The sequence below is a fragment of the Lytechinus pictus genome, chromosome 4 (assembly GCF_037042905.1).
Source record: "Lytechinus pictus isolate F3 Inbred chromosome 4, Lp3.0, whole genome shotgun sequence".
Taxonomy (NCBI): domain Eukaryota; kingdom Metazoa; phylum Echinodermata; class Echinoidea; order Temnopleuroida; family Toxopneustidae; genus Lytechinus; species Lytechinus pictus.
In genome coordinates this window covers 19,883,211-19,910,424 of record NC_087248.1, presented here as the reverse complement: position 1 = coordinate 19,910,424, position 27,214 = coordinate 19,883,211, and the positions used below count along the sequence as shown (strand labels likewise).

At 37.9% G+C, this 27,214-nt stretch overlaps 2 protein-coding genes across 3 annotated transcripts; one reads left to right on the top strand and one right to left on the bottom strand.

Moving 5' to 3' along the window:
* Positions 1–544: 544 nt before the first annotated feature.
* LOC129258330 (uncharacterized) lies at positions 545–10,438 on the top strand. Of its 2 annotated transcripts, none has more exons than XM_064098575.1 (5): positions 545–908; positions 3,645–3,904; positions 4,301–6,761; positions 7,206–7,323; positions 7,698–10,438. In XM_064098575.1, the coding sequence occupies exons 1-5, from the start codon at positions 874–876 to the stop codon at positions 8,301–8,303; spliced, it is 3,480 nt and encodes a 1,159-aa protein (XP_063954645.1). In that variant the 5' UTR covers positions 545–873; the 3' UTR covers positions 8,304–10,438. The 2 variants fall into 2 exon arrangements, with proteins under 2 accessions (XP_063954645.1, XP_063954644.1); XM_064098574.1 differs by having other exon boundaries at positions 7,695–10,031.
* Positions 10,439–11,270: 832 nt separating this feature from the next.
* On the bottom strand, positions 11,271–26,772 carry LOC129258331 (solute carrier family 22 member 13-like). The gene is made up of 11 exons (XM_054896619.2): positions 26,145–26,772; positions 25,123–25,404; positions 24,108–24,211; positions 22,723–22,877; positions 21,587–21,755; positions 20,410–20,551; positions 19,444–19,541; positions 18,949–19,157; positions 16,463–16,571; positions 15,807–16,016; positions 11,271–11,708 (listed from the first exon to the last, which is right to left on the bottom strand). Exons 1-11 carry the CDS (start codon positions 26,292–26,294, stop codon positions 11,657–11,659), a joined length of 1,680 nt encoding a protein of 559 aa, XP_054752594.2. The 5' UTR covers positions 26,295–26,772; the 3' UTR covers positions 11,271–11,656.
* Between the last annotated feature and the right edge of the window lie 442 nt (positions 26,773–27,214).

Genomic DNA, 27,214 nt, shown 5'->3' with positions numbered 1-27,214 from the left:
CATTCAAATCTCTTTTCACTTTCAGTTCATCCCATTTCTGTATTAAATGTAAACTTAACTTGCCTGACTTCGTATACAATGTCACATCCCCACTTTCCGTTTTCTTATGTTATTACATAAAATCATAATTTTTTCATTATTTCATACTTGTGTGAATAATATGTCTCCCTTATAATGAAATAAGTTGCAGCAATAAATATCTAATGCACTAAATCAGTTGTCAATCCAATTTTTCTAGTTCTTGGAGGAAAAAAATTGAATAAACCTTATTTCATATAATAAAATAAAAAAAGAACAAGTGGAGATGTGACATCATCAGCCCACCTAATGAATATTCATGATGACTGTTTTCACAAAATATTGCTAAACTTTAAAATTCCATAACTTTGTTATTTGTTATCAGATTTTGATGAAATTTTCGGCATTTTGCTCAGTGAATAATACTATATTTATTAAGCGTTATATACTTTCGGCCAGGACCATCCCTTTAACTTTGAAGTCAACAGTAAATACCAAACATGACGTCAACAGTAAATACCAAAGAATACGTATGAGTGAATGTGAATTCAAAAGCGTATTCTCTGTATAGAAGCTCTTTTCTATAGCTGTCAACTCTCTTTTGTCACGCTCCATCGACAATCGCAAGGGTCACGTGATAGTTCGCAGCCATGTTGTGACAAGATGGACCTTTCTACAAATGTGAGGCAACAGTTTCGTCGGGATGTTTCCGAACAGACCAACTTTCACCGACTAATACAGGACACCCGTTTGGTGTTGCAGGAAGGCAGTTGATTGCTCATGTTGATTCGTTCCTTTTACGAAGATTAAACATTTAAATGCAACCCGAAGCAGCACCGGAAGCAGTGTAGGACCATGGGCCCGACACCTTCACGCCCACCGGAATCGGAGTAAGTGATCAATAATTTTATATTATCTTTATAAACTAAAAAGCTTAGATTTCTCGGATCTATTATTCTTATCAACTATCTCACAAGCTTAAGTTTCTCGGATCTATTATATTATTTCTTATCAACTAACTCACAAGCCTGAATTTCTCTGATCTCCGCTAGTTGAAATCATACATGCGTCAATTATTTCACATCATTTGCTTTGCATTTTTAAGTCATTGTATTTAGTGTCAATTGTATGTTTTTTTACTTTGGCTTTAAGATTGATCCATATACTTACAAATGTATTTATGCCTATGTTATGATGTTAAATATTGTATGCTACGTGCATTGTCACAGGGCCCCATGAGAGACCAACATATTGTTCAATGGGCTTCCCTGCCTTTTTTCAATAAAATAAAATGAATAAAACTACTTTATACCAATACCAGGGGCTGCAGTTGTCTCCTAACCTTGCCGGAAAGGCAGGGTGTCTCACACTTGTGGGTGGACCACCATGTAACGTTGAATCATCTTTGTAATCATGATAATGTTAAATCTGAAAATTTCCAGTCTGAATCATGATATATTCAAATAGTCCACGATGTGAACATCATAATAAAGAGATGCCAATCTAAAATAATCGTCACATTGTTAAATTTTAGTAAATTCCGGAGAAATTTTTTTATTTTGTGGCAGTGTTTACTTGCATAATTTCATAATTTAAACTACGGTTCTCATCATGCAGCACACGATGAAATGAAAATTTTGTTCAGTACTTGGGATTTCCGTAACTCACCTCATTGTTTAAAAGCCGTCAAGTTATGATTTGTTTCAGTTATCTCTATTTTCAATTTCCTGTCAAGCTCAAGTTGAATGAAGACATACGAGGTAAAACATGGGGCAATCTCTTGTGCATTTTCATTTTTTTAAAGTGTGTAATAATCTTGTTTTACAATTTTACTTATGAAAATCACACTGATATCAAGAATAAAAGCATCAGCTTATCATTTGAAGAAATATTAAAACAATAAAGACAATAAAACACTTGAAACTGTAATAAAATAGTGATCATTTTTCTTTAAATGAATGGTGTACGATTTGCTCTAGATAAGATTAAAGCTCCAAAGCAGCTGATTTTTTGTTGAGAGTCGCTTTTTGACATTCTGATCAAATTTCCTTAAAAGAAATCGGTGTCAAATTTGTGTTCTTTTGTATTCTATTTTGTTTTTTATTGATTTGTCGATGGAAATTGTCGGCGACAGTATTACAATCACAGACAACATGAATTAAATCGTTTTAAGTCATTGAAATATAATCAAAATGTACATCGCTGCAAAGAATACCTCCTGGTCATCCAAGCGTGAACACGTACCACATGGTATCAAATTATTTGGGAGAACATATTCTTTCAGGTCATGTATAATGATTATGTGTTCATGGCATATCTGTTCCTTAAATTAGGGATGAGTGAGGTTTCATTTGTTTTACTCACACGGTATATATAAATGGAGTGGGCGCAGGGGGCAACCGCTCACTCCTACGTACAGAAGTAACGAATTCAATTGGTATTCAGAGACCGAGAATCTCTACATGGTTTGTTCAATCATCCGTGGATCTGTCATTGTTCATACGATTTCACATAGATTTTAACTGTTAACATGGTCATGCTTCTGTGATATGTATGTATAGGCTACCGAATCAAGTCATGGAATTGGGTGAACTTGACACGAATGTGGTAAACACACAACACAGCATTGCTGTATATTTATTCATGTTGGCTGTATCGTGTCCCCCATTTTGGTCTGGGTTTTCATGCAATCTAAAATTCCTTGACAAGAAGCATAAGGATGAAAGGTGAAATGTGTATATCCATGTAGATAAGTAAATTATGGGATATCTGCTATTTCGACGAGTAAAGTAGACGCTCATAGTTTAAGGGGGGAATTCGATGGGGGGGGGTGTACATCATTCATCTGCCAAGCCAGAAAAAGTCATCGGCCCGTATTCTGAAGTCGGGTTTAACTTAAACTCAGGTTTAAAGTTGTGGTTTGAGTATGGACAGCCAATTGTTACATAAATCACTAACAGTAGAGATATCATACTTCAGCTCATTTGGCTCTCAAATCATTCATAATTGTCTAGGAAGTATATATAGATTATTGTCTTCACCATCGATGAATGCAGGAAAGAGCACAGCAAACATCAGAAACGTACAACTTAAAAAAAAATTGATACTTTTGGCTGTCCATACTTAAACCACAACTTTAAACATGAGTTTAACTTAAACCTGACTTCAGAATACGGGCCATCAGGTTTAATGTAACCAACGTAGGAGCAAATGACAACAAACATTTGTTAAGCCCCCAATAATGGTCGGGGGAGCAAGACACCTTGGCCCCTGGATCCCCCTGGTATATATTTAAGAACCCGTGGTCGCACGTGTGTACTCACTACTACTGTTACTAGGGGTAGATATAGGGAGGGGGCACGTTGACAAGCAATAAAAATAATTATGATATATATTACACGGTTGCAATTTTTGTACACATTTTTTTACACAGAGGAAAGATTTCGGTGGGCAAAGCAAATAGGTCCCAGGATCAACTACTGAAGGTAGTACTTCTTCAACTATATGCGCATCAACAAGCAAGCCTAACGTTGTAATGTTCCTCACTTTCATTTAATTTTGATCAGACCCATGCTGTTACGATATTTCTGTTCTCTGACCAAGTTTATTTCACTACTGCTTTTCAGGAAGCCTACTCTGAGGAAAAATGAACTCCTCGAGCTATCCCGTAAACTGAGTTTTAGTATCGTCACTGAAGTTCTACATCGGTTAACATGTACCATCCCCCAGGCACGAATCGACGATACTCGAGGCAACCCAGACCGGGTCTTCAAGCTGCTTCTGGAGTGGCACAAGGGCTGTGGGTCGCCAAGTGAAGCTAGGGCGAAGCTTTCCGTAGCTCTTTCACTTTCTGGGAGACAAGACCTGGCCGATGAACTTGAATCAAGTAAGTTCATGTTGAGGATATTTCGGCATCCCCAGCTTTGAATTCGCCATTCGCAATGCACCCTAAGTCAAATATGCAAAGTTCTGATGGAATCATGAAAAATGATGAAATTTGGTCAAAAACTGCATCAATTCAACTTTCCAATAATCTATGTCTTTTTTGTATGCATAAATGGAATCGCTGGTCCCAATACAAATCATGTCACCACAGCATAATCATGTGAAATTCCAGAAAATTACAGTCATCTTAGAGTTTGGGCTTGCACAATGAACACCATGAACACTGTTCCCCTAGTAAAATGACGAAAAAACTGTAATTTTGACCATCGTATAGCCCACTCCATATTGAAGTTTTCTTTTCTTGCAACCATCATCTCCCTCTCTCTTGCTCTTTCAGACGAAATCTTACATGTTACCCTCTGTCGACAGATTCTCGCCTTTAAGTATGAGAGCCTGTTAGAGGAAAACAAATGGAAAGATGACTCTTACATCAAACCAAGGCTAAAGCATCTCAGTGATTCGGGGATATCTGAACAACCTGCTTTTGATCCTTACGACTGCTTGGTAATGCCAGGGAAGAGTATCATCATAGAGGGTGAAGTGGGAATGGGGAAGACGATGCTTATGAAAGGTATTTTGGCCGAGTGGGTAAGGAGGTATAAGAGAGGAGTGTCCCTGCCTCTTTTATTCTTTTTGGCCAGCGACGAAATCAAGGAAGAAGACTCACTGCATAGTGTAATCTACCGGAAATATTTCGGCAGTTGTGAAGGCATCACAGAAAACGAACTTTCTGATTACATCATCGGGGACCCACATGGATGTTTGATCGCCATTGATGCAGTTCCTAAGATGCGATCATTATTGAAGACTCAAATTGGAAGGTCTTTCCAAAACAGTATGGGAATGTCAAAGTACGAATTGTCTTTGATTATCACATCCAGGCCAAGAGACTCGGCTTATTTCAGTTCGGATCTGAAATTCAAGATCGACTCTTTAAATGCCGAAGAAGTAGAGATGTACGTCCGGAATGCATATTCATCCCCTAAAGATGAGGAACATGGAAGGAAACTCGTAGAATTCCTTCAAAGGAATTCCATCGTTTGCAATGATCTCTGCTCCATTCCACTTCTCTGTGGTGTGATGTGTAGACACTGGAGCATTTGCCGACAACAAGAGGAAAGTCACATGCAACAGCGAATGGAATTTTGCCATGGTATTACCCACTTTTCTAAGTTGGTTGCTGAAGCATTGGTACACGATAAAATCACCGACATTAAGCCCCTGCTTTCCCCCACACCAGGGTTTAATTTCCTTTTACAATTGAAGAATTCGGGAGACTGTGGTAACAGAGCTCATGCAGAAGACCTCCTGCAGAAGAACATGGAAAATCTCGGCCAAGTGGCATTTAAGAAACTGAAAAAAGATTCAATCTCTTTTCGGGAAGCCGATTTTACCGTTTGTCCAAGATCTTACAAGATAGCTTGTCTAACGGGTGTTCTGGTAAAAAGAGGAAGCTGCATTGAATTTTTCCACCCGATCATTCAAGCCTACTGTGTAGCTGCCTACATCGTCAAACTCCACCATCGGGGAACCAGGGAGTTCAACAAAACTCTATGTGAATTAGATAGCTGCGTATCCTCTCTTCGCAAGTGGGTCTACAGGTTTGTCTCTGGAGATAGTCACATCGAAACAGCAAAAGATGTTATAAATCATCTTGCACGAAATAGTTCCACTCACAACATCCTCTGTGAGAGCCTCGCAGAAGTATATGAGAATTCCGATACGCTTCAGGATGAACATCTGGTTATTGTGCCTCCTGATTTCCACGACATTACATGGCCCTCAGCTATCGTTCTGAAAGATCCCACCTCACGCACCATAGGAGGGTTCTACTCAGTTGCCAAGTATGCCAATAACGTCATAAGCGAAGTCACGATACACAACATGTCCTCGTATGGTGATGAGGATATTCAGAGTCCGCAAGCTTTTCAACAATTGCAAGAACTTCGCTTTAACTTAGGTGCCTTGATTATGACAGAATGTGACCTTCACCGGTGTACTCTCCTCTTCAAGGCACTGACTCAAAGGACATTGCAGGTACTTGATCTGTCCGGTTCAACATCGATAGAAGACCTGAGCGATGCTCCCGAACGATTCCTATCACGTCTCCCTGACCTCACTACTCTCAGACTTCCAAACATGGACCAATATCCATGTCTGCTTCTGGCATCTCTTCCAGATTGCTGTGCAGGACTTAAGGAATTGTCGCTGGCATTTAGGAGATTTTGCAGCCACTCTGGGAGCTGCATGGTGTGTAACAGTCGTTTCGAGAAATTGGAGACCTTGGCGATTAAGTGCCCTTGCTCCGTGGTACCATCGCAACTAGCACATATCATATCATGCACCAACATCTTAGGAAGCATGTCCTTTGCATGTGATGGAATTGACGAGGGTTTTATTGAGTCTCTTGAAACCTTGATGCACGTACATAGGGTTTTTGTAGAAGTGAACTCAATCGAGCGGGATACACTAGACTGCATCCTCCAAAAGATCCCGGGTCTCAAACATTTCAAACTTGCGTTTGGTGGGAGGCACGAGGCTGACATAATCAATACATTCACGGCACTTTCGTCTTCCAGCAATATCACTGAGCTAGATGTCAGCTACATTGTTCCGGATACCCCTTATTCAGATCGACCACCATCAAGTCCTGCACTTATGAGGAATATGCACGACCTGATTGGCAAGCTCCGAAACCTCAGGATTCTGGCCATGACGGATGTACCCCTTGGCAACACGGCAGCTCTTGAAATACTCCAAGATATGAGGTCTGAGAAGATCACTGTAACTGACTTACGGTAAATAAGAATTTTATAACAATAAATATTCTTAAGACAGTAGGACCATTGAACTTTTCAGACGATGTTTACGGGGGTTTGAATAGCTCATTGATGTATTTTTTCTGAATTGTTTTCTCGCTTTTTGTTTTGTGTCAAGTAATCTAAAAAATATAAGTTCTTTCAAAATGATCCTCAATATTTTTTTCACAGACTTGTTTCGAAACCGTCAATACCCATGTTAATCCTAGAAATAGTTCAAACCGTTTATTACACAAATGTGATGACGAAACGAGAAAAAAAATGTCGAACGGCATGTAATGATTGTGATAACGGACACTTAATAAAATGTGTAATCAAAGAATCGTTTCATCTGTAACTCCTAACATAAATAATTCATGTAAAACTAAAGGAAACTGCAAGTTCTGACAAAAAAGAGGATCCACTTTTGTTGTTTCTCCCCAGACTTGTTCGATGCAATACGCAATCCAGTGGTCCCTTCGATGTCTGTAGAGAGATCCGAAGAAAGGGCTGTGACGTTTCAATTGTCCATGGGACATCCGGTTGCAAGAATGATTCGGAGGTAGGTTATCCATGTAGATGTTTGATAAGCAATCTTTGTGGTCCATAAGACAGAAAGAAAAAAACAATATCCTTCAAGATGAGGTGTGATTACCTACACATTTTCTTGAAGTTTTGGATTCAGTAGCATCAGCTTGCTTCTACACATATTCTTCTCTTCCGTTCACTTAACATGTAATAAAATTTGAAAAAAAAGCTCTTGCATGATGTATGAAATTTGAACTTTTATCATTTGGTTTCAATTGTTAGAGTTATGTACATTTCAAGGAAACTCCTGGGGAAAAAAATCCTCAAATAGGAAGTGCGTCCAAATCGTCATTAATTTATCTTTGTATCGCAAACTTCTATTTTGACATTCCGTTTTGCCTCAAGCAGCCAACTGAATCAAGGAGAGGGCAGTCGGTTACTGGTGCAGAAGGAATACAGCTATCCAGAGATGCGCGGGATGACAGGAGTGGACAAGCAACTCGTCCCAAGAGATCGATATCGTGGCGATCGACCTTTCCTCTACAACGACCGTCAGTTAAATATATAGAAGATAATGAACTCATGCCAGAGATACCGCCTCCCAAGCGGTGTGACACGTCTTCCTCGAGACATCAGCCAAAGGCTGTGGTGTCTCCTGAGATATCTTCTTCCGGAGTAGGAGACCCACAGATGACGTCAGCCGAGGAGCATTTGCGAATGGTTTCTCTTCCGGTTCTTTTGCCTCACACTCTCAAAATGAGGCTTTCAGAGCAACTCCAATCCAATACCTTCACAGGCAATGACTGGAGAGCTCTTGCTGAAAAATTTCACATCGATAAGTATGCAGCTCGCATGAGTAGACATCCAAATCCTCCGGAAGCACTGTTCGACGTTGCTATGGAGAGAAGATGTTTTACATCACTTGAAGAATTGGCAGATGTATTTGAGAGCATTGAACGGGAGGATTGCAAACATGAAGTCATGGAGTACATGCAGCAAATGAACGACGAATGAGGATAAAATAAGTTTGTTACCATATTTAATTTTAACTTATTACGCTTTTTAGTTTTACTATCTCGTTATCTGTTCTCCAAACATATTTTTAATGGGCAAGTTAACGATGTACATGTATCTAGTTTGTCTTTCAGTTATTTAATACCGTGTGAATCGGTAGAAGTGTGACATAGTCATGATAGTGGTTATTTTTGGTAACATGGAAAATGTTTCATCATCAGTTTTGTCCGACAAGTTTCGACAACTTTCCTTGATTTTGATTGGCTGAGACTCCTCACAGGCACTGGTATTATTATAACTGTCGGATAAAACAGACTTCGTCGAATAAAACTTCCAACGAGCCGTTTTATGAATCGCCCCCTGGTGGACATGTAGAGTTGAGGAAAAAAAGAAAAATGAAAAATCCATATTTGATTGTTCCAAATACAAATCAGAAATAGATATCCTCGCGGAATTCATCTTGCCCAATTGATCGTGGGCCCGGCAGACACTCAGGAGCGCCAGAACGGCGTTGCCCTATAAAAGCAGCAACTACCGTTTTGTAACATCTTTTGGTCTGACGCGGCCGGGGCTCAAACTCCCGACCTCCCGATTGTGAGGCAGACGCTCTGCCTCTCACTAACGGAGCCAACATTGGGTGTGTATCGCGCATATCGATATAGTATCACGCTGTTTCATTTAGAGGTGCATGGTTCGATGGCGATATGAAATTCCGGACTTTTCGCAATTTACTACGGAGAAACTCTACAGCGCAACAATTCCTCTGATAATGAAAGCCAAATCCAATCTGACAATGGTGAGCTGAAAGGCTTTTGTCGAAAGTTGGTGGACCGGGACAGCATCGGAATGTCTTCACTCTGGACGACGACATATTTGCAATTGTTCGTCCGGTGCAAATCTTTGGATGATCCGCTATCCCAGTCCAACTTTCGACAAAAGCCTCTCAGCTCTCCATTGTGATTTTGCATTTTCAAAGGAAACTGTGCGTTTTAGAGAGTGTCTCCTTATTAATTGCGAAAACTCTCTATTGTGAGAATTTGTCGGCGTGTAGCCTAGTATCTGCTTGGAATCGTTCATGTTTGAAAATTTGTGGTCTATTAGTGGCATATTGAGCCCCCAAAATATGAGGAGGCACAATATAACGTCTGTGGAACAATTTCAAAAAAAATCCTAAGCTTGCAACTTTAGCAAGCCAAAATTTTGAAAAAAATAATCAAATTCGAATTTTCGTATCAGATTTTGACATATTTATAAAATAACATCATTCATTCATTCATTCATTTATTTATTCATTTTTCCAACAAAATTTATAATGCAATAATTACAATGAATAAAACATAACAGCAGAAAATATAAATGACATAAATATTCAAATAAACCAAATATAAAGAATATATACCTGGTACAAAAGATAATATTTCCAATTTGATAATAACAATATGCAAGATATGTTGGAAAAATGGAGTGGCCCACTGAAAAGCAAAGCTTGTAAAGTGTGGACCACTCAAGAAGAAAACAAAGTATAACACTTAAATCTAAATGGGCCAAAAGCAAACAGCAATACAAAATAGATAATGAAATAAAGATATAAAAAATAATTATAATAAAGGAAATTAATATTAAAAGGTGAGCAGAGACAAAAGAAGACATAAAGACACAACAACAAAAAATAATAAGACACACAACACAACAAAGTAAAAATAAACAAACATTGCTGCACAAACTGCGAAAATCAGAAGAAGTGAGAAATGGAGAAAGAGAAAGGCAAAGAGAGAAAGAGAGGGAGAGAGAGAGAGAGAGAAGTGTAGTCAATCTAACACAATCACCGAGGGTAACCTGTAAACAGGTAAACAATAAATAAATAAAGAGGTAAAGGAATCAATGTGAGGTTTTGTAAGACTGCAACAAAATGAATTTTAATTTTCTTTTAAATGAATTAAGAGAAGGGGAAAACTGGATATCAGGGTGAAGAGAGTTCCAAAATTTTGGGCCCCTATATATAAATGTATTTTGGGCGAACAGCGTTCTAAGCATAGGCAAATGAAGATCATAGCGACGTCTAGTAGGGTAATTGTGTGAGGAACTGTTTTTTAAGAACATGTGATGAAAAATAAAAGGAAGCATATTATTATTGTATTGTATTGTATCACATAGTACCCCCGTTTCTTTCCTTTTCTACTTCCTTTTTCTTTCTTAAATCTTTTTTAAAGGGGTGGAGGAATGCTCCTGCTCAAGATCCCATTTGTGCCCCAGTGGTTTATCGTGTGATTCTGAAGAGATGTAGTTAGGCATTGGTTTGGTATCATAGTCGATGCTATATGCAAGATCACTGGGCCCAATTCCCGCGAGCTCTAAGCTCATGCTCCATGCTCCATGCTCCGAGCTCCATGCTCCTGCTCCATGTAAGTTTTATCTTATTTCCTTTTCGCAGCGCCTTGAGCACATAATCAATGTGGATTTGGCGCTTTAGAAATACTCTATATTATTATTATTATTAAGCTATGCTAAGAAAGCCATTTATAGTCACAGTTCTAGGGAAATTTTTAATTTACTGTTTCTTCACATTTTTGTTGTCAACTTTACCAAAATCAATTTCCTTGTTACCCTTGTATTTTGTAAATGGACTATATGACTTACTGTAAATACGGTATGTCCAAATAATCATATCCACAGCTGTGTTTTGTAGATGAAATGTATGATAACTGTTAATATGGCAAATGATGTTGTAGAATGGAGTTGCTACGCATTCGTCGAAACGCTTACATGAATCTTTAGTCTTATAAAAGGTGAAGGTTATCGCTGAAGTGTTTTACCTCGGGGGCATCCTACAGACCCAAGTTATCAATGTAAAAGATGTATTAGAATTAAATCTTGTACACATTAAAAAACTAAGGGCTGATACATGGGTCTGATGGGGTCTTGTCCTGCCCCTCTCCTTCATAAGACCAACAGACTTCCCATTTTTGGGGGCTTGTCATTGTTTTGCAAAGGCTTCTGTGTCGGTCACCTTTGACATTATTTTTGTACAGCCATGCCCTATTCTGCTCAATTCTAGATCCGCCTCTTTGGCGTAGTAATACATGCCATTTAAACAGCTGAAATAATTTTAATTTCGGAGTTTATTAGGAAATTGAATTTTATTTTGCCTTCGAAAAAAACACGATTCGTTCCGGGTTGTATGCGTGCGACAACTCTGGAGCCACGTTTTGTATAAAATTTGTAACGATAGTGTGTCCATAGCCAATCAAAGTTCAGGAATTTAGTTGCGTAAAACAGTGTAATGTAAATGTGTAATCGTTGTAACCATCTTCGTGAAGAGAGGCCTTTTCCAAGATGTTCCAAGTTGAAGCTGTTCACAGTTTTGTTGGCAATTTTTCCATGCTGTGGCAAATCTCCCTCATCTTTCTGAAAAATAACAATGATTGGGAGAAAAAGAAGTATATACATATATATATATATCTAAATAATAATGATAACAATAATTTGATTCATACATGTACTAGTACTTTTCCAGAGAATTCACAGCAAATCTATATTAGAAGCATTATCATGCCGGCTTTAGCTGTTGTTGGCAAATCCAGTGCTCATTAAATGATCCAGTGAATATATCTTGCCAGGGGCATAGCCTCATACAGCATGTAGTAGAAATTATTCGTTATTTTCTAATTGTATGTTATCTGATTTATTGTTATGGATGTAGTTGCCATGATGACTATGTTATTAATTCCTCATTATACGAACTACGAATTATCAAATTGCTAGCCGATTAGGTTTTTTTTCGACAGTCCTATTTGAGTAGAAAGTGGATGTGTCCGCTGCATATTTTCATCATTTTCGAACTAAACAAATAAATAGCATTGCTCTCTATATTTTACTTAGTTACGCTTTTATTTCATGTTTGATTGTATCTGATCACATTTATAATAATATTTTTTTCCTTTGAAATACATTTCTTTTAACTTTGCCCCCCCCCTTAAAGACTTGCGTATCTTTGATTGATCCTTCAAAATCATAGTGGATATCAAAATAAGACAAAGTAAATTTGATAATGATACACAGTTACGCGGTTACACCTCGTAATTCCAAAGGTTCGTTATTATGTTCGTAATTCCGAAACACGTAAATTGCCTATAACTCGAAGTTCGTTAATCCGAAAACGAAAAGGGGTTTATAAATCCGAACATTTTTTGCGTTATTCTAAAGGTTCGTTAAACCGAAAACAAAATAGGATTCGTTATTCCGAAGGTTCGTTAATCCGAAAACAAAATAGGATTCGTTATTCCGAAGGTTCGTTTATCCGAAAACAAAATAGGATTCGTTATTCCAAAGGTTCGTTAATCCGAAAACAAAATAGGATTCGTTATTCCGAAGGTTCGTTAGTCCGAAAACGAAATAAGGTTCGTTATTCGGAAGGTTCGCTAGTCCGAAAACGAATATTCGAACCTTCGGAATAACAAATGTAACCCCAGTTACGCTATGCGCATTGTATGGTCTATGGGCCGGAGACAGGACGGGAGTCGATTCTGAATCATGTTAAATCGTGGAAGTCAATGGTTAAATGTAGAGTAGTTGGCTTGTAGTTGAAAATTTTAAATGACAAGGGAACAGATATTCAAGTGTGCTATTGAAATTCATGTTTAGGTTGCATAAAGGTGAGCTTACAGATTTTAACTCTTATTGGCTGAAATAAATTGAAAATACGTTAAATCAATCTGGCCAATCAACTTTCTAGCTTGATCAATGTAATGGTTTGAGAGTAAGGATTGTTACACATATTGTCAAATTGAGGTTATGCAGCTGTGTTGTCGAATCGTATTTGCTAAAATTACAGGTTATTTAAAAGTAACCATTAATATGAAAACTATTTACAGTGTTTAAATAAGAAAGATGCTATTACACTTTCTAAATTCAGATGTAGATCACATGCACTACGTGTTACCAAATGCCGTTTTGATGATAACATCCCTCATTCTGAAAGGCAGTGTACACTTTGCCTTTATTCTGACTTAGGAGACGGATATCTATACTTGTTTAATTGTCCTTTTTCATAAAAAGTTTATTGCTAACACAGAGTATCCGCCGTGCATTGAAGTTCCCAAGTGTATTGGTCACGGAACCCGGGGGGGGGGGGGGCACACTTCCATTGACGATTGGATACCAGACGCGATCATGGGGTTTCGAAAAGCACCCTAAACAAGTATTTTCCAGATTCTGAAAATGCACCCCTTAAGAAGTACTGGCGTGTGAAACCCTACCCGTAACAAATATTCAAAACAAAACGATACCCTTAACAAGTATTCCCTAAATTGACCCCCTAAACAAGTACATCGATATTTCAATTGTTAAGTCACGGACGTCAACTTTACCTTTACTTACATTGGGTTTAGTACCGCCGAACCTCCCACATTTCGCTCAAATCGGACTCTAAACACGTAGTGTTGTGACACAAAGTACATCCTTTATAAAGAATATTAGTCCTTTTATATTTTGACATTCCGTCTGCCTCAAACGGCCAACTATTTCAAATTTGACCGTGAACACGTAGCTTTCCTAGCGAAATATATACTTTGTTTTGTGTGTGTGTTTTTTACACCCTTATTACGTTACGTACGTAACGTGCCCAATCATGAAAAGGAGATCATTTTTAAGCGTTTCGTTGGTTTTGCCTGGTATCCATTAGTTAATGGAAGTGCCCTTCCCCCCGTCATGGAAAAGATTTGTATACCAAAAAACCGGGCGTCCTAAAAAAATATGATAAATTTCATAACCTCATTATGATATAATTTTGTTACAAACCAAAGAAAGAAGAATGCATTCTCAACTCATGTATTACTTCTAGTTCATTTCGTACTCGAAGTGATAGGTTATAGTGAAACGACCAGTTTGTTTTCTTGTGTAAATATATTGTATAATGTGTTATATTATATTGATGTGAAGTTATAACTGATCGCATACAATGTACGCATACATTTTTAAAATAATTTGATATATGTTCTTTATATGTTGTTCTCTCATACCCATAGAGGGTATAAAATAAAATCTTATCTTATTAACATCACAAAGGATGAATAGGGTATTTCGATCGGTCACTGAAGTACCTCTCCGACCGTACTCGGCTACCGACCTTTTTTTTTTACCAAAACGATCGGTCGCTGAGTACGATGAAATGCTTTCACATCATGATTTCATCTGTCGCTGGGTGCGGTCTCTGGTACCATACCCAGCGATCGTACCTTGGTGTGAAAGCAGTATATTATTTATTAGCCAATATTTTTTTTTCTCCTCTCAATTGAAACCGTCGATTCTCTTTGAAGATGGAGTATTCGTTTCTTGATTATCTACCGCCCTCTCTCGACGACTGTTTTAAAAGAATTTTTGAACACCTTATTTACTAAATAATCGTGATGAGATATCAGGAAGCTAAATCTGCCATCTGATCAAAAAAGATTTTCGTGCAATATCGCAAAATCTGTTTAACAGAATATAAGTTTCCAAATCCTACATATCACCCATATAGAGGCGTCATGGTCTAGTGGTTACGACTCTCGTCTTTAAATCAGGGGGACGTTGGTTCGAATTCCACTGCAGCCATGACGTGTTTTCCTTCGGCAAGATATTTACCCACATTCGGGCCCACATTGTGCTGAATTCGACCCACGAGAGGTGATGGGTACCCGGTATGATCTATTCTTTGACGCTTTAATAGCGCAGATACGGCGGCTGACCTACGACCGGGCTAATAATATGATACCAAGTATCATCACATCGCAGTTTGGTATATAAACATAGCAACTGCGCTATAAATTGACATGTTATTATTATTATTTTTTGACAGAACAAAACATAGGACAGGCTGATATTGAATTAATCTCATTTCCAACTCAAAATAACTTGTGTTACACCGTGGGTTCCTTTTTTGTGACGTTTGTTCATTCCAAACGATTAAATACCAAATGATCCAAGACATAAAAGTCATTATGAAATCCAATTTGGGACAACCATGACAATTGTCAAGAATATTTTGACATTATTTATCAACACAATTGATTATCTCAATTCATTTTAAGATTGAATGCAGGAATTTCATGCATAAATCTAGGTTAACTCGAAGCTAGTGATAGGTACTAGATAAAATAGAACAGAACAAACGGCTTTCAATTGTAAAGCTCGGCTTACATTGCGAAATCCGTTTGTGATCAGATTTTAAAGAAAAAGATTATTCCATTTTAATAATAAAAATATTCCAATTTGGAAAATCTTAATGATCAAAGTTCTGAATATCGCTATGAATACGAGACTTTCGCAAAGTCTGCGGCTGGCTTAAGATTATATAACGTTACTTGATCGTTCTTGTACTTTTAGCAGGGTTTAAACGGGTTTTGGTTGAAAATTTACTTCCCATACGTCTATAAACACAAATCTTCAGTTTGATTTGGCTTTCCTGAATGCCCTCTACTTAGAATTTGAATCGGAGGCAGATAGGTCATTGCGGATTCAACTTACATTCCAAATGTTTCACCATCTTCGAGCGTCTCGGGGAGCTTCTTGCCCCGGGTTTCCGGGAGGATGAGGCATAAGCCCGCTGCTAGCATCGCGGCTGCTGTCTGAAGAACGAGAGGACCGGGCGACCACACGTCATAGAGGAGGAGTACAAGAGGGGTTGCTATAGCAACCAGTCGAGATGCCGATGAGCAGATTCCAACGCCCACACTCCTTTATTTTTGTCATGAGAAAAGAAGTAGAGGTTTTAAGGGTATGAGTACGAGGTATGGTATGAGAGCTCGCCCCTTCAATATATACATAGTTGTGAATCATATTAAGTTATGTCCGTATTAACACAAATTATTTGCGTTGAATTCGAATTTTAACAATAAATATTACGGGATGTTTCACTCGGAGTCATGAATAAATAACAAAACGAAACGTTTAAGTATTTTGTATTCTTTTTACCATCTCATCGTGTTTTTATAGGCGTTATTCGTTTTCATTCAATTTGACTAATTGTACATTGATTGTGGTTTATTTATTACATTTTACGTAACATCTGTTATGTATTAATTGTTTAATTTTTTCATTGTTACTATTTCATTCTTATTTGTTTATTCGTTATTATGTTTTTTTTCTTTTTCTTTCTTTTTTTCGGGGGGGGGGGGTCTTACCTTGTTACCGTTGGCAATACCTCGATAGGATATATCAGCCCTACCGCCCATGAGCAGGCGATACCAAACTTGCCCACCATGGCAACGCTGGTTTTTGCCACACCAATAGCTGTTAGAGAACAAAAACAAATATGGACACGCTGTGACAGTTCCATTCCCTGAATTACATTGGAAATATAATCATATCATTTGTAAAACTACATGCAACATATCCTTCTGAGAAAAAATGAAACAAATCAAGTGAATTAACGGACGAAGGATAAACAAGTTATGGCATTCTTAATGTTTAGCTTACATCTGCCCCCCCCCCAAAAAAAAAAAAAAAATTAACACAATGGAAACTGGTTCTGTGGTCCCTAAAATCACCTCGGCAGAAGAACGGTGCGTTGTATGGAGGCTCAAAGCCAAGTGGAATGTTCAGAATCCCATTGTTACGCTTCAGAAACCCATCAATGCGTTTTGCATAAGTGACTATAGAGTTCCAACCAACTCCCTGATCACACATTAGTGAATTCATTAACCAACCGATCAATGCCCATTTCGTTAGGTCCATGGTCAGACACTGAATGCAGCTCTGCCAAAGCTACATACCACTATCCCTACCAGTGTTTCTGTTTCTGTTTAGGTAACTCCCGTAAGAACTCGGCAGGACAGCATTTTTGATGGTAAACGCCAAGCTGGTATATAACCAATTACCTAAGAAACATTTTACGTGTAGGTTAATCAGTCATAGTGGCTGACGTTATAGACGACAGATATCACTCTCGGGCCTTTTTATAAAAGTGGAGACAATGGCAGAGTTGAGATTCGAACTCACAACCTTGCGATTAACCACTGGACCACACGACCCGGTATGTCACAACCAGAATGAGATTTTGAGCCTTTTTTCAAAGGTGGTGCTTAGAGATTTTTTTGAAAATATCTCAAAAATAATTTTAATAATCGAAGCAACATATTTGGAAACTTGAATGACAACGTGTGAGTTGTATTAATCACAGTGCATTACTAGGATTCAACTTGAACTTGGATTGTAACTGTGGTCCATTGTGATCACTGAAGAAGCCGTTATGGATGTGAAAGATTGCAGTTTGTGATGTCAATAAGACTGCTGTAAATAAAGGTAAGTCGATCTTTTCATATTTATTTCCCGAAAAATCAATGTCTATGTTGTTGCCATAGAAGCTCGGTCCATCCGTATGTATACATTTGATACATAATATTTATGTATTTCTTTACAGGTCTTTAAAGGGCGTTTAAAAATAATTCATTCACGTTTGAGGCACGTATTAGGCAACAACTACGTTCCAGTATAGACCTCGTTCTTCATAATCTTCATTTCTGGAAAAAAAATGGCGTGAACGAGCAAAAAACATTTTCCTCTTAAACTGAAAATCTATTTGAGGTTCCTTTCCTTTCTTTTTCTTCCTTTTGTTTTATGATAATGTGTTTGGTTGTGGAACTTTGTTACGGACAATTTCCCCAAGACCTCACTTCTATTGTGTGGATGTGAGTGTGTGTGTGTGTATACATTATACATATATATGATAGTATGTACACACACTTTCCTATCTTGTTTTTTGTGTTTATTGAATTCAATCAATACAATATCATACTTTTTCGAGTAACAATACAAATAAGATATCAGAGATGTTTCATTGTTCATTTGACTTGATCAAAAAGAAATATCTGCAAGAATATATACATAGGTGATCATCGTTAATAATAATCATCTTTATCTTAAAATTTCAACCTTATTGGTTTAATCGCGAGTGATCAAAACGAGCGAGGAAAAAATACTTTTCAATGAATTACTTTCACATACAATGAAAATAGTTGAATTGTATCATCGGGGGGGGGGGGGGGGTAGTCAAATGTATTGCTGTACACATGCGTGACCAAATTATTTAAAAACAGCCCCTAAAAGAGTTTTCTCTGTGTGCAAAATCGAAACGAGCGAGTTTTTCGCGGGCTTTACTTACAAAGTTTGACCCCTAAACACGCCAGAATATGACCCCAGGGATAAAGCTTGGGGGGAAAAATACCCTAAATACGTTTGGCTAGTCTTACAAAAAAGCTTTGGAAAAAAAACATCCCCTAAATACGTTTGACCCCGCGATTGACCATTGGCCAGTCTTTCAAACCACCCCTTTTAAAAAAAAATCGGTGTTTTTGATACCCTAAACGAGTGCACGCGTGGCCCGCGTCCAAAACTGAAAAAAAAACACCCCTTTATACGAGTTTTTGGTCACGCATGTGTACAGCAATATATTTGACTGCCCCCCCCCCCCCCGATGTATTGTGTACATAAAATCATTGCAAAAAAACCCACACATTCTACCGGAAAACCAGGAAAGGGTGGGGGTATGGCATTGCACAAAGGATCCCTTACCTAAAAAGTTGCGAGGCATCTCCCACCCCCCCCCCTCCCCTGGATGTCGGTGCCCCTGATGTGATGCTATTAATGCTGAATCGATTGATTGACTTACGGGTAAAAATGACGACAAAGCTAGCAACTCCCGATATGGCGAGGCAAGCGATAATACTGTATCGACGTCCGATCACTTCGATCATTGGCATAAACAGCAGCATCGCAGCCATTTCTACTATACCAGAGATTAGGAAGCTAAGGTAGATATTCACCCCGAAGCTACCGGTACTGAGATGCAGTCCGTAAAATATCAGATTGTTAGCCATCCTGCAAATGATAGGATTAATAAAATAACAACTAATATATTCTGTTTTGGAACGTTTTCCAGCTAGAAGACAAAATATCAACCAGTGTGGACGATTGAATTCTCAAATATCTCTTGATAGATTTTTGATACAGATATTTGATTATTGTCAATGTCTCAGTTTCATTTCAATTTATGCCTATGTGAATTTAGAATACTTTTACAATTTTCAATCATTATTTCTCTTAATCCAGCTTGTTTTTTTTCCGGGTGGGGGGGGGGGGGTCTTATCAGCATCGATGCACTTACCAAACGATGATCAATACTATCGTTCTTTTCCGTAAGATAGGTGTTCGAAAAAGATCGGAAAGATTCGGATCACGATTCTTTTCAAGTATCCCAGTTTCCTTGTTTGGACAATGAGGAGGGTAATGAAAATAAAATTATGATTATTGATAAGGATATTTGTATAGCGATGCTCATGTATTTAAGACACATCACTAATTGATGTTGTCCTCGCGGCGAAAATTTACTCTCAAATTTTAGTCTTCTATGTAGGTGTTATCACTAAGGCTAATAACCATCATATTCATCACAGTCCAACACGCGCAAAAACACACACACAGGCCACACAAACTTACACATGAGCACACATACCGACCGCTACTGACCCAAGAAGGGCCTGCAAGATTGACAGAAATCGAGGACATGAATTTCAGTTAAGTATTATCTACACAATCGTGCTATCTGTAATCTGAAAGTAGGAACCTGCTCAATCAATTGTCATATCTGCAATGTACTATACAACCGAGGACATCTTATATCATTGCAAATCGAGGACTTTTCAAACTGCTGAAATACCCATCTATGCAAGCGCAATAGGGGCGGTTTGTTAAACGAATGGAGGACGTCCTCTAAGTTGTGTGTCCTCGGTCCAAACGTGAACTTCATGTGTGTGTCCGCGTTTTTCATCCTGGCTGAGAGCGCGCCCAAATTAACCTCACACACACGGATGTTCAATTTCAGGCGTTCGAAAAAATACAATCAAAGACAGACCCTTTGTATAAGATTCAGAACAAAACAACGGAATATTTCTTGGAGATATTACTCCACATAAAATCTATATTACTCCCCTTAACCGATTAGAAGATCAAACGGACTAGTTCCGAATGCACGAACCAATCAAATGAGATACTTCGATAACAGATATAGTTTCACAAGTATTTTTTTTAACCAAGACTGGGCAACTTTAAGGTAATCATTTAATAGGCCTACCTTAGGTTTGTAAATGTCATGTTGGTAGAAGAAATCATCTTCGAGTTTGACCTTGTTGATCTCTGCTACCCTCCTAACGGTCTCTTGGGCTTGCTTGTATCGACCTTTGGAGATCTGCCAGCGGACTGATTCTGGAACGAAACTAGAATCAAAGAGGGAGTGGGCTTATATAACATCACCCTTTTTGACATTCTTAGTTTATATCGTGTACCATGTAAGAACCTTCAAATCGGACGAAGATAAATGCTAGTCGGAATAGAATGAATTAAATCAATTTTCCCTATCCCGGTTCACTACTTAAGATTTGATTTAATCTATTTCCTGATTACAAATCCCCATATCACCGTATTAAGGTTTTGATACGACTGTAGTTGTATCTCCATGTTATTTTTCTTGTATTGATATGTTACAAAACATACTATACAAGTAGAGAAAATGAATTAAATCTTAAAATGTAAATAGTGGAATCAATATAGGAGTATATTACAGGTCACCGTATAATTCAAACCAGGACGGATTTGTAGACTTCGGCATCATTGTAATCATACCAAATCCAGGGATTAGTTAACAATATACATGTGAGATAATGATAATAGTGCTATTGGCATTAGGCTTTTGCACGTATATATGGTACTTATAACGATAAATTATTGAAGATGTCACAGAAAATAGTGAACTGTAAATCGTAGCGTCATGATTTTCTAGATCTAGGGTCTATTCCATTAGGTTTTTTTTCTAGGAATGGTTTAACTTATAAAGAGGGGCCATTATCACATAAAAGCCGAAGAAACAATTCAAGATTCAAGATTCAAGATAATTTATTGTCATGCATAATAATACACACAATTTGCTTTCGGGCATAAAGTAACAAACATTAATACAATAGATGGCATAAATAATACATTTGACAAACAATCATAACTGTTAAAATATGTATTGCACAACTGTACGAGAAGAAAAGAGAGAAAAGGAAAGGAGGAGAGTGAGATCATAGAGGATAGAAGAGAAAAAGTAGAAGATAAGAAAAGAAGAGAAGTCAGAGAGAAATAGGACAATGCAACTGTGCAACCTACAATGCAACGGAGAATGAGAAGAAGAAATACTGAGAATCGTTGAAAATAACATGGAGCATACCATCAACAATATAAAAATAATACCCCAAGAAATGTATACTTACATGAACACAAAGAAGTAGAGGACAAACGTTAGGTGTAATGCAAGGAGAAGGTAACGCCAATTGTTGATGAAATAAGCGTATAATGTGAGAAGAAGATACCCAGCTGGGAATGCGGTCGTCATGATGACGCTAACGAATGCACGTTTAGATGGGCCAATGAACTCCGTAGCTGCAGGGAAAAACGATGAAGTTTAAAGGCGGTTAGAACTTTGTCCAGAATTCGAAATTAAAATGTCCGATTTACCGTCTAACTCAAGCACATAAAACCCTCTAGGTCAGAAACGGAAGACTATCGATTAATTATAGATATCAATGGCGCAATTAGTCAAAATATTTTTTTTTGGGGGGGGGATTTAGAGGATAATAAAATATTTCACTCTTTCCCTTTCATTTTTTTCTCTTATTCTTTACTCTAAAAAGTCCATTTCTAATTTAGCTCTGTCAGTGCTAAATTAGCACTTCATTTTTTAGGGTATTTAGTCGTGATTTCATTTTTGTGGGGCATGGTCTCCAAGATCTCCCATCTGTACGTCAGTGCAAGATAGCTATGATTTGGTGATAAGGGTACCATCATATCAGTTACGAGTTCTTTCTGTTTGCATGGTCTCTGTAACACAAAATCTTGCACAATCCATTGTTAACTTGCAATGGCCAATCAAGACCATCGTAGCATACACCCGGAACCAATTAAAATTATTCCTTCATACTTGCAATCCATCTCAAAAGTTTGTGTTACGGGTCCCAGGGGTCTTATTCTCAGCTAAGCGGGACGCGAAATTATTTTTCCCACCAGAGTTCCGGACCCCAATATGACTTGCGTCTTCTGTATCCTTATATAGGCCTTAGGCTTAGATCTATATCTAGATCCAATTCTTATAAAACATGTTAAACACTCATCAAATTGCCATTAATTACAAGACAAAATGCTAGGCTAGGCTATGGCTATGGCTAGCCTAGGCTAGGGTTTTAACTTTATATCAAATCTGTACCTGTCTGATGCCTGCAGTCGAATAATGCCATGTTTAAGAATTGGATCTAAATATTGGATCTAGTATAGATATCAGCCTAAGGCCTATAAGGGTTCTGAACGTTACCATGGTTACAGAAAGCTAAAATACGCGAGTTTGCCGACTGACCTATAATGTATGAGATGATAGCTGACCCAAAACAGGCTGCAGCATCGACGGACCTCGTCACAACCAAAGTAATGAAATTTGGTGAAAAGGCAGAAACCACCCCAGAGACTACAATGATCACGTTACAAAGGATGAGAGACACTTTCCTCCCGAATCTGAAAAAAAGAAAGAAAGCGCCAGAATAAACAAACCATTAATGAAGGTGAAAGAGCGGAAAACTAATACAACCTATATACACAAAAACGTATGGACAATGAACCGGCTCAGTGGTATAGCGACATGTCACACGAACGGTCGTCGGTTCGGTCCCCAACCGGCGACCGAGTATACCAAAGACTTGTACTGGGACATTCTGACTTACAAGGAAAATGATAATAAACAAATATATCAGGCTTTGAGAAAGTATAGTGGAATTATTTATCCGAGGTTGGTCTGGCAATTACTATTTTTTCCTCGAGGGGCGAAGCCCCGAGGGAAATATAGTAGTTTTGCCAGTCCAACCGAGGATTAATGATTCCCACCATGCTTTCGAATGAAACGCCTGATATATTTGTTTTATATTCTACTTTTAATGATTTATAACCAAAATCTATGCGCTGAGCATGCAAAGTCCTGTTACTTGCATTGAATTACCTACTTTTCTCCGAGCCACCGCGCTCAGCGGAACGCAGATTAGTGTCTGCGCTGACGCATCGCGCTGGACTTGCCCGGGAGAGAGCGCGCAAGCCGGTGCGCCGTGATATCCAGTTTTGTGAAATAATGACGTCAGAATATTGGTATATATCCAAAAATATATCGAGGTCTGACGTCACGCAACATCATAGTTGAAATATATTCGGTCACATGATGCTACTTGAACCAATCACTATACAGGATTTACTTTATGTAGGATATAACATAAAATATATATTGTGCAGGGCCCGCTGAGGGCGCAGTTCATAAGAGCTTTAAAGGACAAGTCCACACCAAGCAAAAGTTGATAGAATAAAAAGAGAAAAATCCAACAAACATAATACTGAAAATTTAATCAAAATCGGATGTCAAATAAGAAAGTTAGGACATTTTAAAGTTTCGCCTAATTTCACAAAATAGTTATATGCACATCCTGGTCGGTATGCAAATGAGGAAACTGATCACATCATCCACTATTTCGTTTGTTTTTTATTGTTTGAATTATACAACATTTCAATTTCTACAGATTTGGCGGTAATGACCAACTTGACTGAACCCAAAAATGTTAAAACAATGGTACTTTAACATGTTAAGAGAGGAACGAAAACTTTGTTTCACTTGACAACAAAGAGAAAATTACAATATTTCACATTTCATACAGTGAAATCCTTTTTTTTCTGAGCCCGGATTGAACCAAATTCAAATCCACTTACCTATCGGCTATTCCCCCAAAGGTTGCAGAACCGATCAGTACGCCAACGAAAAAGAGGGATTGGGATAGATTGATCAGGTATTTCCGGTCACAAACCAGGTCAAACTGTTTGGAAAATGAAGAAAATAATGAATTCAGAGGATACATTGCTTAATTATTATGATAAAATTTCAAATTTGTAGTGTACGATAATGATCTGATTATATTATTCCTACTTCCTTACTATTTTATTACTATCGGTATGATTCGAGATTAAACAAAAACATTGAAAAGGTGAATCGGGCCCAATTCTCCCAGATATATTGATAGTCACGATTTTAACTTGGGGGATTACGCTTTATTATCCAATTGTAATAATCAGTAGCAGCGTAAAGAATAAAATAAATTCTTAGGGACAGAACATGCCATACATGTATGGGCGGCCATAAGGGCAAAATTAACTAAAACAAAATACAGTCAAAAACAGACAAAGGATATAAATACAAACAAAAACTTCGAACGGTGAAAGGTCCATGTCAAACGAACAAAGGACTATTACAAACAAACAAAAGGGCGATTACAGACACTACGATTAAAAACAAACAAAGGATGGTAGAAATAAACAAAGGACAATTACAAACAAACAGGATAGTTGCAAAAACAAAGGACGATAAAAAAACAAACAAAGGACGATCAAAAACATGGTGTTTTTGGCCCATATTGCCGCCCATATACATGGGAGTTCGTGGGGTCTTAATAGTCGCATCCGAGCTAAACATATTACTATTTTTAAATGAACTAATTTTGTGACAGATTTGATCAATTATAGACAAAATAGTCATATTTGAACTACTTCTATGCATACCCTTTCACTTACTATACTTACCCCCCCCCCCCCCCGGCCTTACCTCAAACATGCCTAAGAGAACTGTTTGAACTGTTTGATTGCGAATGGTGTCATTTCTTCGTAAAGCATTTGATTTAACAAAGAATACCTTATTCATTTTAAGAAGGGATTAAGTATTCACTCCACTTACCGATTGGGTTATTGTAAGCCCCGATAATTCGCTGTCATGTGTCCATCCCTCATCACATGATATGACGTCATAAACATCTCCGCTCTGATTGGTGTTTTCCGCATAGAACGTCATTGCATCAACAAACGATAACCGCGCTACGTCGTACTTGCGACACTGATCGTAAGTAATGGTATCGTCGTCTGCTATTTTATGAGGGATACTAAGGTGTTTCTTGTAGAAAGCACACTCACTCTCATTTAATCTCAGCTCCGTGCAATTGGCTTTGTCCCAATGCGATACCTGATAAAAATTATAAATATGTCATGTTGACAAATGAAAAGAGGGATAAAACGGCAGAGCAGAAGAAATGTGATAAAATATAAACATATCGATCCAAAATATTTGTCGATTTTCCAAGTATTTTTAAAACTTCTTACATTACGCTTAGGTTGTGTGCAAAAAGAAATGCTTCGAAAATAAAAAAATTGTAATCTAATCAGAATTCAACCGAAACTTGTGAGGCGAAATACAAAATTTGAGATTCAGTTCGATTAGAAAAAATAAAGAGGAAGGTTTTGTTAGATGGAGAGAGGCCGATGCCAAGACAATTTTAAGTGGGAGGGTAGATCTAAATGCGACATCATAATTGTTCTTGGTAGCATAATAGAGATATCTTACGGATATTATTGCACGGCTCAGGCCTATCTTTTTTAAACTGTTATTCATTTTTTATCCCTCATACATGTATTTCTCTGTTTCTCCTCTCTCTTTATTCTCAATATTTGAAAATATTGAAAGAGGCGGTTCATGCCGCACTTGATTTAATATTTAAAAAATAATAATGTCCAAAATTTTACGCGAACTTGTCAACAAAACAAGAACAAAGGGTTGATCAATAACTTTAAAATCCATCGATACATCTGAACATTGCCCCGTACTATTAAATAATATGTCATGTTATTTTTAATGGTATGTCTAGTGTAGCCGGTGTAACAAAAAAGACAACACGAGCTATCAAATTGTGCTTTCATTTTACTTACCGAGCACCAATGTTCAGTCGGTGCAGCGATGAAAACTATCGCCAAGACATTGGCAGCTGCTGGAAATTTAAAGGCATATAACAGGATGGAGATGATCTTTTGGTAGGTACCAAGCTCACCAAGTGTGGGTAGAAGATCGTCGAAAGCCATGTTTCTCTTGCTATCCTTTCAGGTGCCAGGGGTGCCAATTCCTCACCTCCTAAAGTTTACAACTTTAATGGGACGGTTCGTGGGCGACAACGCATGCACCGTAGCACGAATGTTTACTGTCAGTCGCAAATCGAAGAGCACAGTTCTGATTTGTCACTTTTTGGTCTTTGTAAGGGTTTATTTCCAATTCGTCCAATTGCCAACTCGTCTATTTTCATTTGGTCTACCATCAGTTCGTCCACTATCCACATGGTCTAATTGAAAAATTCGTCCGCTACACCATTTCGTCTGATAACCAGATGGTCCAATAGCCATTTAGTCCATGAACCATTTGAGTGCTAAGAAAATCTACCCCATATAAAAATCACCCTAAAAGTAATTACCAAGTTTCAGCTCTTAATAGGCCATTATAAAACAAATCCGAACTTTAAAAGGTCTTTGAAAATGCCATAAACATTTACAGAAACTCCGAAGATTCGACCTTCTGCTCTGCAAATATACATTACCACGTTCTTCAAGGTTTCTGACCTTTGTATCTACTTTGTCTCTCTTCTAAAATAACACACATGTGTGCATGTTTATGTGCATAAGTAAGTGTTTTTTTTATAAGCAAAGGAATATCAATATTTGAGTATCAAGTGATCATTAAACAGTCTAGTCAAGTTCAAAGGAAAATGTCAATGCCATACCAAGGACGTGTTTACATTCATATCGTAAAGTTTAATGAGAGCAAAGTTAGACGCTTGCCGTTTTCTATTTCGTTTGACGCTAATGTGCCTAAGGAAACCAATAAAGTTCATTAGATAAGAGGGGACGGGGCAATTTGCAATTTAGGCTCAAAATGTGGGCTCTATTGCAACCAAAATTGTGGAAAAATCTGGACAACTGTAAGCGTAATTATGAATCGTCATATGCATTAT